Raw genomic sequence first — 13,859 nt, forward strand, 5'->3', positions numbered from 1 at the left:
ACCAAATTCACAGGCAGTCTTTTAATGCTAAATGAATAAGGCAAGCACAAACAGAGTCATCACAAAGTTTCAATTAGAGCATGCTCACACCAATGGCCAAAAAAGACCAGAATGCATTTTTTTTTTTACCTCCAGTTCCGGTCTAAGGAGATTACAGAAGGGTGTAATGATATCAGCTGTGCAGTTGGGAACAGACATAATAACTTTGGTAGATGATGGATCTGTAGGTGATTCTGCAGTAAACAGTCAAAAAGAACTTTACACTAAGTGCAGTTGTACTGAAATATAATGTCCACGTGGCCAAATGTTTATCTTTTGTTGTAGTTTCTAAACATCTGCAGTGACGGGAAGAAGATGGAAGTTCTGATGTATTTTTAAGTTATTATATAGAAGTGATATGTCCTGCTATATGTACAGCATCTCACAAAAGTGAGTACACCTCTCACAGCAACTATTTTAGTATAATGTTCTTAAGGGACAATACTATAGAAATGAGACTGTATAGAAATGTGCAGCTTGTAAAGCAGTACAGATGTACTGGCCTCTAAAAATACATACAGCCATTATTGTCAAAAAAGCTTGCAACAACTGTGAGTACACCCTAAGTGTTAACAGCTGTACGTTGTGTAACCATGCAAAGCCACATGCCCTATTCATGGCACCTCAAGGTAAAGACTCTCTAAAGATTTGCGAATTAGAATTGTTGGTTTCCACAAAGATGCCGAGGCTATAAGAAGATCCGGAACACCCTGAAACTGAGTTACAGTACAGTGGCCAGGGTTAAAGACAGGTTTCACTCGGAACAGGCCTTTCAATGGTCCATCAAAGAAGTTGAGTCCTCGTGGTGGGCGTCAGGTGCAGAAGTTGCTTAAAAAAAACAGATGCATGAGTGTGTTGGTTTAGAGGTTCTGCTTGTCAGTGCTGAGACCGAACGCACTGCAACAAGTCGCCCCAGAAGGAGCCTCTTCTAAAGCTGCTCACAAGAAAACATTTAAACAGTTTGCTGAAGATGACCTGTCTAAGACCATGAATTACTGGAACCATGTCATGTAGTTTGATGGGACTAAGATGCCCTGTGTGTGGCCCATGTGTAGCGATGCGCTGGTGAGGAGAACCAAGAAAATTGTCTCTTGCCTACAGTAGCAGTAGTCAAACATGGTGGTGGAAGCACCATGGTCTGGGGCTGCATGAGTGCTGCTGGTACTGGGGAGCTGCAGTTCATTGGGGAAAACATAGATTCCAACATGGTCTGTGACATTATGACGCAGAACAAGATGCACTTCCTTCAGAAACAGGGCAGAACGGCAATTTTCCCACATAATTATGACCCCAAACTGTCTTGTGATGGTGTGGACAAGTATGTCTCCAAACCCGAAACCTATTGAGCACATGTAAAACATCCTGAAGTGGAAGGTGGAGAAGCACCATATGTCTAACATCCAGCATCTTCGTGATGTCATTATGGAGGAGTGGAAGAGGATCCCAGCAACAACTTGTGCAGATCTGGTGAATTCCATGCCTAGAAGGATTAAGACAGTGCTGGATAACAATGGATAACCATTTTTTTTGAGATACTGTATATATTTCTGATCGAGAGGAATACGTTTGGTGATGATCATCGCTTGCAAAAGGCCGTCTCACAGTATTGTATTTTTGTACCAATGTGCTAGTTCAACTCATTTTTTTTTATTGGTAAGCAATAGCTCTAGGGGAAACAGGGGTTTGGGGTTCAGTTCGAAACGTGATCGTATAGTAAATATTTCTGACCAGAAATTCTGTATATATTTCTATTTTCACATTCATAGCAAAGCTGCTTACTTATATTCTATATAAAAAGGAAGTAGTTGTCGATTGATTGAGTGCACGCTTCATTATGCACTATAAATATTTATTCATTTTTTTAAATGGTGCCAGTAATTCTGCTGTCTGGATGAGGTAAAATACTGACATTTGTGCTACACTCTATCACACCCTGCATAACAATGTGTCACACCGTAATACATTCAAACCTGTTTTCTGATTATTTAATAGATTTGGGCCAATTATGTGGAAAAGCCTACAGAAGAGGTAGCGCAGCTGTCTGAAGAGAAGGAACGTGTAGCCAAGTACAAGGCAGTCTATGTCACCGAAATCACTGATGGACTGCACTTCTTTACACAAGATGTGGAGACTGGTAAGTAAGGAGTCACTGGTAAGGGATCACTATGGAATTATAATTCCCAAATAAGGTGGTATTAAAACAGTGTCAGAAATTTGGAATAAATGTGAAATACTGTATGTCCATTACTTACATGCTAGATACCTCATTTGTTTTCATTCCCAGCATGTTTTGACCACCTGCTGAAAAAGTTTTGTTCAGGAACATCATTAGTACAGCATGCACTCGAATACTCACTGGACATTTCAAAACAATTCCCTCCTGCTGGATCCGAGTCACAAATTATCTGTAATGTGTGTAACACTGCAGTCATGCTGATAAATCTGGCATTACTACAAAACTCTTAAAGACATTCAAACATTAATTACAATTAAAGTGACTGCAGACAGTTGAATTATTTATTTATCTATCTATAATCTACCATGCAAAACCTGAGTGCTTTGTATAGTGCTGCTGTATAACTTGTATTAAGGGATAGTTAAATGTAGTGACCAGGAAACTAAATTGAGTGCAGTATTATGGGCAGAATGCAGAAGTAAAGCAAGATACCTGCTGTATTATACAGTTCCCCATCATCAATGCAGTCTAGTACCTAATATATTGTAAACACCCAGGTCCATAAGTTTACCAGTGGAGAATTTTGCATCCAAATAGATTTCAAATGAAGCAGTCAAGCTGTGATAAATGTTTTCTTTTTTATTGTTTTATTAAATCAGATCACTATATGATGGGCCTTTAGTCAACAAGATGATTTTCCTCTTTCACCAGTTTGTCAAAATGTAGTGTTCGTTTCCTCAGTTAAAATCTCGCCTTCTGGCTCAAGCCAGTTCTGTTTGCATTGGTCTGGTTTAACCTTATGAAGGTAGCATTGCAATGATATTTACAAGTTGAAGATTAGTTGGTGTTGAAATAGTTGTTTCTGGACTAAATACTGCAGTAGGTTCATATAAATCAACCCTTGGAAAAACTTCAGACAATAGTTGCCTTCACGAATTTTCAAAATCATTTAAATTATTCCTCCTGCTCTCAACAATATTCTGCTTCAGAAAACACTGATGCACCAGGGTACGCACATGATTACTGCGGCAAATGCTCTGATCCAGCCCCCAATATCCTCCCATTTTATCAAACATTTTTCTTTAAACCTTTAGAAACTGTTTTTTTCCACAGGAGGCCATTCTGTTGCACTTGTTGAGGAAGTGTGCCTTTTTATAAAGCAGCTGAAACTGAGAGCATGTCATGTGCCTGAGTTCCTCACACTGCAGGAGTTCATGGGTAATTTTGGAAGACGATGTAAACAAAAAACACTAGAAAAGCTCCCCAGCAGCACAATGGCATTAATTGCTTCCGTCTTACAAAGCAGTAATTTAGCACTCTGGCTGTGATTGTCTTGTTCCATACTTCCCTCCCTACTCACAGTCCTTCTGGTGAGTGAATAGAAGCTGAATAAGTCTCATAAGAGTGATAAGAGTGCTCTAATTTCCTTTCTCTAGGATGCTTTTTATGGAAAGCCAAATATGACAAGAATAGTTTATGAATAGAAAAAAACGTATTTTCGTTTTACACACACAAATAATGCTGAACAATAAATAGATGACAGTTTGAATTTATTTGCTCAGTTTACACACACTATATTTACATAACTGGCATTTGTCAGAGACCCTTATCCAGAGCGACTTATAATTCTCATTTAGTTGAATTTTAAGGGCAAATCTCAGCAGTGGCATGATGGTGATGGGATGTGAACTCACGATCAGAAGTCCAATGTCTTTACCACTGATCTACCCACACATCCACACTCTGATATCCTTAAACAGAGGAGGCAGTGTAGGTGTGGGTGCTTCTGATTTCTGAAGCAAATGTGCAGATAATCATATAAAGGAAAAGGAAATCTGTTTCGTTTAGACTAAAAGTGGGTACTATTTAAAGCAAATCAGTGCTTATGGACACACTGTAGTCTGTCCATAAGATAAAATGTACATTAATATGCCCATGAAAATATATAAGAAAAAATAGATTTATTGTAAGTCTATAACAAAACAACGATCAAGGTGCCTGGTCTCTACATTCACAGTAAAAAACATTTTTAGATTCTTCTTCTTGTAAATAGTCCCACATATGATCTTTTATTAAAGATGTTTGTGTTGACATGGGATTTTTTTATTTATCATGGTTGGGAATTTGATCTCTTTTTTTTTATTTTTTTATTTTTTATTTTTTTTTATGTATTATATATTTAAACAATTTGAACAGAGTAAAGCAGTTTATCCTTTATTACCTGCTGCTGCCACTGTGAGAGAAGGAGGATATCTTGCATGAGTGACATGCAAAAGAGAGAAGAGTATAAATGAGTTCAGAAGACTAAAAAAAAAAGAAATTAAAGTGCTGTATATTGTCACATGTACATTATAGCACAGTGAAATTCATTCCTCACATATCCCAGCGATGTTAGGAAGCTGGGGCCAGCGTGCAAATACCCATCACATCACCCCTGGAGAGGGTTAAGGGCCTTTCTCAAGGGCCCCAATAGTAGCAGTGTGGCAATACTGGGGCTTAAACCACCAACCTTAGATTAGTAACCAGTGAGCTACGACCTCCCCGCTAGAAGACTTTATATTAATATTGTTCCCTCTGTGGCATTTCTTGGAAATTTGTCAAACAACTAAATCCTAGGGGATGTTATGGGAGTGAGCAGGTGTTTACTGGGGTAAATGGGTCCCTTCTCACCCCACTGGGGTTGCTGAGAACTCACCCCAGTCATATGTCCTTCATGGTAGGCAAAGCTGTTCTGCTGTTCGATCACCTGCTGCAGGCTGTTGAAGTCAGCCTCAGTGCAGTTGCTGTTTGGCTGCTCAATAATCTCTTGTGTTTCTGTAAGTTGTTGAGAATGTGGGGGTGTACATTGATCTTTCTCAGGTTCTTGTTTTTACCCAGTGTAGGCGTTGATGAACCTTTGTGATGCTGTTGAATTTTGTCATGCACTAATCCACCAGCGGCCCCACCTCCTCCCCGCAGGCTGTCTCATAAACCAGGCCTGCCACAGTAGTGTCGTCTGCATATTTAATGATGCTGGTATTAGAGCCGGAGGAACAGTCATGGGTGAACACTGCACACCAAGTGATCTCACAACTGATGTAATTTAGGGTCATTCGTCTTCTCTCTGATCAACACAGTTTTACAAGCTTACTGAATGTTGTGTTGTTGTAGTGACCTCCATTTTTAATGGGTGGAATACTTTTCATTAGCCCAGTCTATTGTCGTTTTCTCATCCAGTCTTCAAATGATTCTAAAAGTAGAACTATTGCAGAAAGATGGTTATACATGCTGGAACTTGCTATAAAATGAAATTTGACATTGACTGTCTATTATGCAAAGCTGTTTATTTAAAGAAAACATTATGTCTGGCCCATATTAAAATTTGTGTATCTATTTGTAAGCAACAATAACCCTATAAAATGTCTATTGACAAAGTATAATCTTCAAGTTTGCCATATTTTCCATTTAACTACAAGGACAAAGTGACTGTCTTGGCAGCCAACTTGTCTATTCTTTGCATTTCTCTTTCTCATTCTTTGTTCTATGTAACATTAGTCATTATATGACAGTTTTTAAACAGTTGCATGTCTTCCATAATCCTTAATATTTTACAGATTAGTGATTTTACAGATTGCAGTTTTGGTGGAGATCTTAAATTAAAACCAGAAACTCTTCATTTCATCCTTAAAACAGTGAAAAGGAAAAAGTACTGCATTTATTCCTTTCACTTACAGCAAGAATCCAAAAGAATGGACAAAACCACTTCTGCACCTGATGGCACTTTGCCAGTAATAATGTTTACACCATTTTGTTTTAATCTAAACAGGTGCACAGCTGGAAAGCCTGATGGAGACCATGAGGGCGGAGATTGCAGAACACCCACCTGTGGAGGGTGCCTTCACCCCACAACGAGGGGACTACTGCATTGCCAAGTTCACCGATGGAGAATGGTGAGCACTTCAAAGTCCCAGCATTTTTACCCAAACCTTACATTGTGCATGTAAGTGTTCAATTCTGCCCACAGAACTGCTTTCCTGCAATGATTAAGGAACACTGTCGAGTAGAACTTAGTGAGAGTTTCACACATTCACTTTAGATTTAATGATGGCAGTTATTATGAACATGTGCCACAAAGATATCAGAAATCTTGTATTTTGCACTTTTTCCTAATCTTGGCTCTGACATTCTGCATGTTGCCAGTGTCCGGGGTAAAGTCCACTTTAACGTGAAAGTTGGTTCAGTGCAGCACCTTTGTTGTGAAGTATAAAGGGAGGAGTGGTTGCTCAGTGGTTAAGTTGCTGGGTTACTGGGTTTAAGACCTGGTATTGCCAAACCTGCCACTCTTGGGCCTTTGAGCCCTCTGTGCTCTAGGGGCATTGTATCATGGCCGACCCTGCGCTCTGACACCAGCCTCCGAGCAAGTTGGGATATGCGAAGAACAAATTTTACTGTGCTGTAATGTATATGTGACAAATAAAGGCTATTCTATTCTATTCTATTCTATTCTATTCTATTCTATTCTATTCTATTCTATTCTATTCTATTCTATTCTAAATTACCCTTAGAAGGAAAAATAAAAAGTTTCATTTAATTTAGTGTATAAAAAATAAATAGTTTTATAAAAATATTTCCATTAAAAAAAGTTCATACAACTGCCATTAATAGTTGTTTAAATGATCTGATTCAAAGTTTGAGAATCTTTTTATTTCTACAGTGGGATTGGTGGTATTTAGTTGGAACAGTGATGGTTCTACATGACTGGGAGTGTGTATGAGTTGCAGTGTTGCTCTAGTTGGCTGGAGGTCCGCAGAGGAGCAGAGCACAAGAAATCTTTGCTCTGCTGATATTGCTTCAGTAGTGCATCTAGTGTTCCTCTGCACTTTGCTAGAAAGTGACTTTAACTCTCCGTATCTAAGGCTACATGACAGTGAGATTTGATGCAGTTATTGCCCTCCAGTCATGAGCGTTCAGACATGGCTGCACAAGTATATTTATCTTTTGCTCAGTTTGAATCCTCCAAAATCCCCCTGTCATCTCCCCACTCCCGTATCCTGCTCCTTCTCATTACCTCTATTTCTCCATGTGTGTCTCTCTCTAGGTACAGAGCCCGAGTGGAAAGGGTTGAATCTCCTGCAAAGGTTCACGTGTACTACATAGACTATGGCAATGTGAGTAATAATGATGTGCTTGTCAGTGGGCTGTGAATTAACAGTTAAATTAACAGTAATTTTAATTACCTTTAAATGAGAGAGTAAAGTAGTGTATATGCAGGTTTATAGTCCTAACAGTGCCTGTATTTTAGTGTCATTGGTATTAAATGGTTTGAGTAATGGGTAGTTATTAATGGAGTACTGAAGATCCTCTTCTTCCTTCTTAAAATTAATAACTCTGCCTGTGAAAGGCTTTGGCAGGCATTTCAGAAGATGGTTAATAAATAGAGCTTCTTTTTGTGTATCATTCTACAGAGAGAGATGCTGTCTTCTGTACGTCTAGCAGCTCTTCCTACTGCATTCGGTATCCGGACCCTTCCTGCACAGGCCACAGAGTACACCTTTGCCTTTATCCAAGTCCCACAAGATGTAAGTATATGCACAAACACAGACTGGACTCTGATTTGTTTCCCAGAAAAGATTTCTATTCTGATAAGGACTAAAAGAACCGGAAATCCCAGCTCCACTTGATTCCCTCTCAGGATTAGCCCAGAAATTTTAACATGAGACTTGTTCTTCTGTTAGAAAATGGGCAACATCATACTATTAGGGCCAAATGTTTTTTTTTCTGTTGATTAGTTTGTTTTAATTTAAGTCTAAAGTGAAGAGCCTTGATTATATGTTAAAAATGATTGTGGCCTTTACTGATGCATGCTGACTTGCCTCCTGCAGGAGGATGCACGGGCTGACGTGGTAGACTGTGTGGTGAGGGACATCCAGAACACACAGTGTCTGCTAAACGTGGAGTACGGTGGTGCAACTTGCCCTCATGTCACTCTGCAGTTCACTGATTCCAAAGATGATGTGGGTCTTGGTTTGGTGAAAGAGGGTCTGGTCATGGTGGACGTGCGCAAAGAGAAACACTTGCAGAAAATGGTGAGGGAGGCGACTTGGACTGCAACTTACTATTTACATCATAACTGTTTCAACTGCAGAAAAAAAGGCCATGAAATAACATGAAAATCAGATCATTTATTTACTTGCTAATTTATTTATCATTAATGAATAAACAGTATTGACTGTTTTATAAATGAGCCATAAAATTAAAATAGTTCAAATTAAAATAGAATACAATAGTATTATAAAACATTTGAATACACATATACATAGAATCAACAAATACAAGCATTATAATGGAGGTTTCACAGGCGTAACTATGGTTGTAATTTTAACATTTCCTCCTCTTTTAAAATATTTTATAAATGGGATTAAAGTTGGCATTTAAACATGGGAAATAATATTCATTCACTCCATTCATTCATTTTCTCCCGCTTATCCGTAATTCGGGTCGCGGGGGCAGCAGTCTAAGCAGGCCCCCGCCTTCGACTGCTGCCCAATCCTCACAGCACCGTCCCTTACGGTCCCTCCTGCAGGTGGTGAGCCCACGGGAAGGCGGCCCCACGTCACTCCGACGTCACGGACCTTGATATTTTCCTCGTAAGGGACCCCCGGAGCATAGAGGGTTAAGGGCCTTGCTCAAGGGCCCAAGAGTGGCAGCCTGGCGATACCGGGGCTTGAACTCCAGACCTTCCGATCGGCAACCCAGCGCCTTAACCGCTGGAGCCACCACTCCCCAAAATAATAATTTTGTAAAAAAAAAAATATATATATATATATATATGGTTTAAGGGTTAATGTTTAAAGGCTTAAAGGCATGCAGACCCTTTCTTCCTAATTCTGCAACCTCAAAATTCAGACAATAATTCTACAGTGAGAACATGCATAAACTATACCACAATTTCTCATATAACAACAACATTTCGATGTCTGCAAATCTGTTCACAAACTACTTCTTTGCAAGTTTGGTCCATGGTGATCATTCATGGTGATCACGGCAGAAACCCAGATTTATCAGCCCATGAGATCATTGAGAGACCCCCACCAGCCCATCTCACAGTAACCACCATGCTGCAGTTAAAGCCACAGAGATCACATGTTCATGCTTTATGTAAACACTAACTGAAACTCTGATAAACATGGTGAATACAGTGAACAACGCAGACTGATTAAATTCAGGAAATTCTGGTGTATAGAAGCAGTAACTGCTGAAACATCATGCACGCATGGTCTTCACCTTCTTACCAGCCACCAATGCAAAGAGTTCACACTGTAACCTTAGCTTTCCTCTTGATACACCAGCTCACACGTATGGTTCACTCACAGCCACATTCATTTACATGGTTGATTTTTAAACCAGTAACTTGATGCAATGATATGGTGCCTCAAGGGAAAGAGATTTGGCAGTGACTTCATAAACTCGTAATCAGCTTCTCTGCACTTTTTCCCAGAAGATTTCAATTGCTTTTTATGCACTTTCTGATTCACTTACTCTCTTCACCCCCTCTTCTGTGATGTGCTTGTGTACAGTCCAGATCAAGAGGCCCAAGGGAAGTACCAGATTAGAGTACAGCCTCGGTGTACAAAAAAGGCTTCACACATTCTGAACTCGTTATATTACGCCTAATGTTTTGAAGCCCCTGCATTTCTGACCCTATCTCTGTTGTAGAACATAAGCAGCGCCACTCTCAAAAAAAACAAAAAAAAAACACAATTCTTCTTAGTGACTAGTGCTACAGAGGAGCGTACCAAAGCTACTCCGTTCATTTCTTTGCTAAGTGAAAATGCACTTTCTCATTCGCCTTGTTCACATTCAGCTCCCTTCATGCAGTATCATCCTTCACGTCTTATACTGAACTCCTGGAGCTTGTAAGCCATGGAAATGTTCCCTCATTTATAGAAAGCTTGGAATGTTCTTGTGTGGATTTGTGGAACTACTTGTGGGCCTTGGACTTCAATTATTCTTGTCCTGTTAACTTTTTCATTACTACTTTAGCCTTAAATCTTCTTAAATGTGGGAAAGCCCTTCAGCTCCACTACCAACTCCCACACTCTCTAAGGCTCAGGGCCTCGCTGATATCAATGCTGATTAAACTTAAAGGGAGAAAATGTTGTCATTTATTTTTTTATGCAGTTTGTTGAACATATTGCCTCACACAGTATTCATGTTACAGATGTTTTGTTGATTTCACTACAATGTTTTTTATTAATAAACAATAAGCCACAAAATGGAACCTTTGATCCACATATACTAGTGTTTAAATGAGTGGTTTTTAAAACACTAGCATTGTCCACCTTGTATGCTTAGTAAGCTGCTTACATGTCACTATTATGTGGAAATGCAGGCTGTATATTAGAGATTTTCACTGGTGGTTAATAGCATATAATAACTACATAGAACCTAGAGCTTAGATTGTGTGCATGCATGCATGTGTGTGTGATCAGGTTTGTGGTCTCTGTCCTTATGGCTGCTGTTTGTGCTGTTACCCAGCTGGAAAAAGCAACGTGTAAAATAGTCCGTGTTTTATATTCTATTTTACCAAATCCCCAGTGTTCTGGATAAAAATAAAAGTGAACTGATGAATGCTGCATTGTGGTACATCACCTGCTCTAAATTAGAATTAAACACTGTTTTCTTTCCAGGTGACTGAATATCTAAATGGCCAGGAGTCTGCAAAGAGTGCCAGGGTATGTCCTCAATCATTCTTCCTTTATTCTTCCTAGCTCTCATCTACCCTCAATCTGCCCCCTTTATCTCTCTGTACACACACACACACACACACACACACACACACACACACACACCACTATTCTGGGGGAGGGTGCAAACTGAGATCACTACTACTAGTTAAATAAAAAAATACAAATAAAAAAACATTTTAATGATGATGGAAAATAAAATCTCTTTACTGTTGCCTGAACTTTTCCTCCCTCTTTTTGTTTTTCTCTTCCTTCTTCTTCCCCTCTGTCTTTCTCTCCTTTGTACCTCTCTTCTTCCCTCTCCATTTCTTCTTTGTCCTTCAGTGCTTCCCCCTTTTCTTTTATTCATCTCTCTCACTCCCTTTCCTGCTCTTGTTCCCTTGTTTCTTCCCTTACTTTTTCCTCTCTCAAACCCCTTTACTCTCCCCTGGTTCTCCCTTCTGCGTCTTGCACTGCCTCCTTGTTCACACTCGTTTGAACTGAAAAGCATCACAGTGCTGAGAGAATGTACACGACAGAGGGCACTTGAGCAAATAGTGATGAATATTTCAGCCACAGAACAGAGACGCAGTGAATTGAACTTTAATAGGGTTATTGTTAGTGGTTCCACTGTATGATGGATGTTCACACCAGACTGTGGGAACATTACACACGACTAAATAAAGATCAATACACAATAAAGCAGGTCTGAAACCTAATAGTCATTTCTCTAACTTTAATATAAATCTTGCTTTCAAAAGTTTAACAAAAAATACAATTTGTTAAAAATATTTTGTTCTTAATGTGGATGAAGGTGTAACTGGCACATCTGTCGTTTTTTTTTCTCTCGTAACTTCCATAAGTTTTTTTTTATTTTTATTTATTTTATTTTTTTTGTTAATTTAATCGAGCCCACCCTTTATGAAATATTTTATGAATATTTTGAGGGTCTAATCATGAATTTGAGTACAAAGTTTTTTAAGACGTAATGATTAGATCTTTTTGACTGCACTTTGTTCTCCAGAAACTCTTGTTCCTTCCTTTAACAGTTCACACGTCTTTTCTTTTAGCTCAACATCTGGCGCTATGGAGACTTCAGAGCCGACGATGCAGACGAGTTTGGATACAGACGCTAAGTCCTGCTAGTCCTAAGATGTTATGGAGGACGCATTAAACGGAGAGACAACAGGAAAATATTTCAACAATTTTATTCTCGGTATCATTAAAACATTCACCTCATTTGTTCTCCATGCTTGGCGCATTTAGTCTTTTCTGCTCTCTTTTTTTTTTTTAAGTGAGTACAGAATTTACATGAAGATGCGTATAAAAGGACCAATTGACCAGAATATTTTAGCCAATTTTACTTTAATCTCCATGATTCCTGTAGAATTTACAGTCGGACATCCTCACACTTTATTGTACAGCTTCAGTAAGAGGTTTTTGCACATCTTCCTGAGAAAATGCTTCCTTAATTATGAAATAATTTTCAATTTATGAATTTATATGGATATTATTTTGAAGTTAGGTAAGCACACTCAAAAAGAGACTAATGAGTGTATTTTTTTATGTATGAGTGTTTTGTGTAAGGAATGTTTTTCTCTGTATGGCAAAAAAAGGAAAGCTGCCAATGCCTTGACAAGCATTTGTTCAATTTCTCTGGGATGTTTACAATATAACAGTAGTTTCTTTGTGTCCTCCATGTATCTCACTCTCTTCTACCATAAACTAGTGTTTGAAATAATTTCCTTCCAAGGTGAACTTGGTCATTGTATTTAAATCTGCTAAATAAAAAGGAGCAATGTCATTCTGTCTGTCTCACTGAGAACAAATGAATGAATGAATGAATAAATGAACGAATTCAAACTAAATTGAGACTAATGCATATATGAAGCATGTGTATATTTGCTGATGCTGAAATTTCAGTCATGCCCAGTGGAAAAAGAATGTTAATGCATTTACTACAACTACAAGTACAAACATTACTGCTCATCACCCATGGCATTAAAACCCCCTGAAAACCTGCATTTGATATATATTAATTGATAATAAATTATAAATGTAAGAAATTGTCATCATTAAAGTAGATCCATTTCTAATCTTTATATTTAAGCCCCTTTAACGTTTTACATGCTCTATAAATTAGTAAATCTGTACAAACACTGTGAGAAGAACAGTTCCAATCCCGTATATTTAATCTATTTATCTAAATAAATAAATAAATAAACACAATGTAAACTGGGGTGCAGATTACAGCTTAGACCGATACTAAAATAGTTTTAAAGCTGCTCATTTTAGCCTGAATTATTCGGTAGGGGGCGCAATAATTCACAACTATTACTCAACTGCATTTGTAATAAAGCTAAAATGTTGCTTTTTAAACAGAAAATCTGTGAAATGTTTTTGAAGATGATTTACTAACTGAAAACGCTATGGCTGATGTTTCAGGATTTCAGAGGCATTTGATAAGCCTTAATACAGGCATCACAAAAATATGTTGAGTTATGAATTGTATGAACAGTATGACTTGTTTCCAGATTAGTCAAATTACAGTCAGTTTACAGTGCAACAGTTACTTGTCCTTCAGCTTTCTCTAACTATTATTCTTATGTATTGTCAAGTCAAGTTTATTTCTATAGCGCTTTTCACAACAGACATTGTCTCAAAGCAGCTTTACAGAAATCAACAGTTAAAGTGAATGATGTGCATTTATCCCTGATGAGCAGCCGTGGCGACTGTGGCAAAGAAAAACTCTTAGCTGTTATGAGGAAGAAACCTTGAGAGGAACCAGACTCAAAGGGGGAACCCATCCTCATTTGGGTGACATCAAGAGTGTGATCATAAATCTTTCAACAATACAGAACACTGGAGAGTGAGAACTAACATGAGTACTGGAGTATAAGATTATAAGTAATGTTCTTTCTGCAGTCTTATACAGTCTA

At 38.4% G+C, this 13,859-nt stretch overlaps 1 protein-coding gene across 1 annotated transcript in view; it reads left to right on the forward strand.

Annotated features, from left to right (window-relative positions):
• snd1 (staphylococcal nuclease and tudor domain containing 1) overlaps positions 1–12,724 on the forward strand; it is an 84,405-nt gene extending 71,681 nt beyond the window's left edge. Inside the window, exons 18-24 of the mRNA XM_083528377.1 lie at positions 2,032–2,173; positions 6,021–6,144; positions 7,293–7,362; positions 7,660–7,773; positions 8,077–8,280; positions 10,885–10,929; positions 11,991–12,724. Coding sequence (XP_083384503.1) covers positions 2,032–2,173; positions 6,021–6,144; positions 7,293–7,362; positions 7,660–7,773; positions 8,077–8,280; positions 10,885–10,929; positions 11,991–12,056 — 765 coding nt within the window. The 3' untranslated portion in view covers positions 12,057–12,724. The remainder of the gene's footprint in view (positions 1–2,031; positions 2,174–6,020; positions 6,145–7,292; positions 7,363–7,659; positions 7,774–8,076; positions 8,281–10,884; positions 10,930–11,990) is intronic.
• The last annotated feature ends 1,135 nt before the right edge of the window (positions 12,725–13,859 follow it).

Source organism: Silurus aristotelis, assembly GCF_946808225.1.
Source record: "Silurus aristotelis genome assembly, chromosome: 24".
Taxonomy (NCBI): domain Eukaryota; kingdom Metazoa; phylum Chordata; class Actinopteri; order Siluriformes; family Siluridae; genus Silurus; species Silurus aristotelis.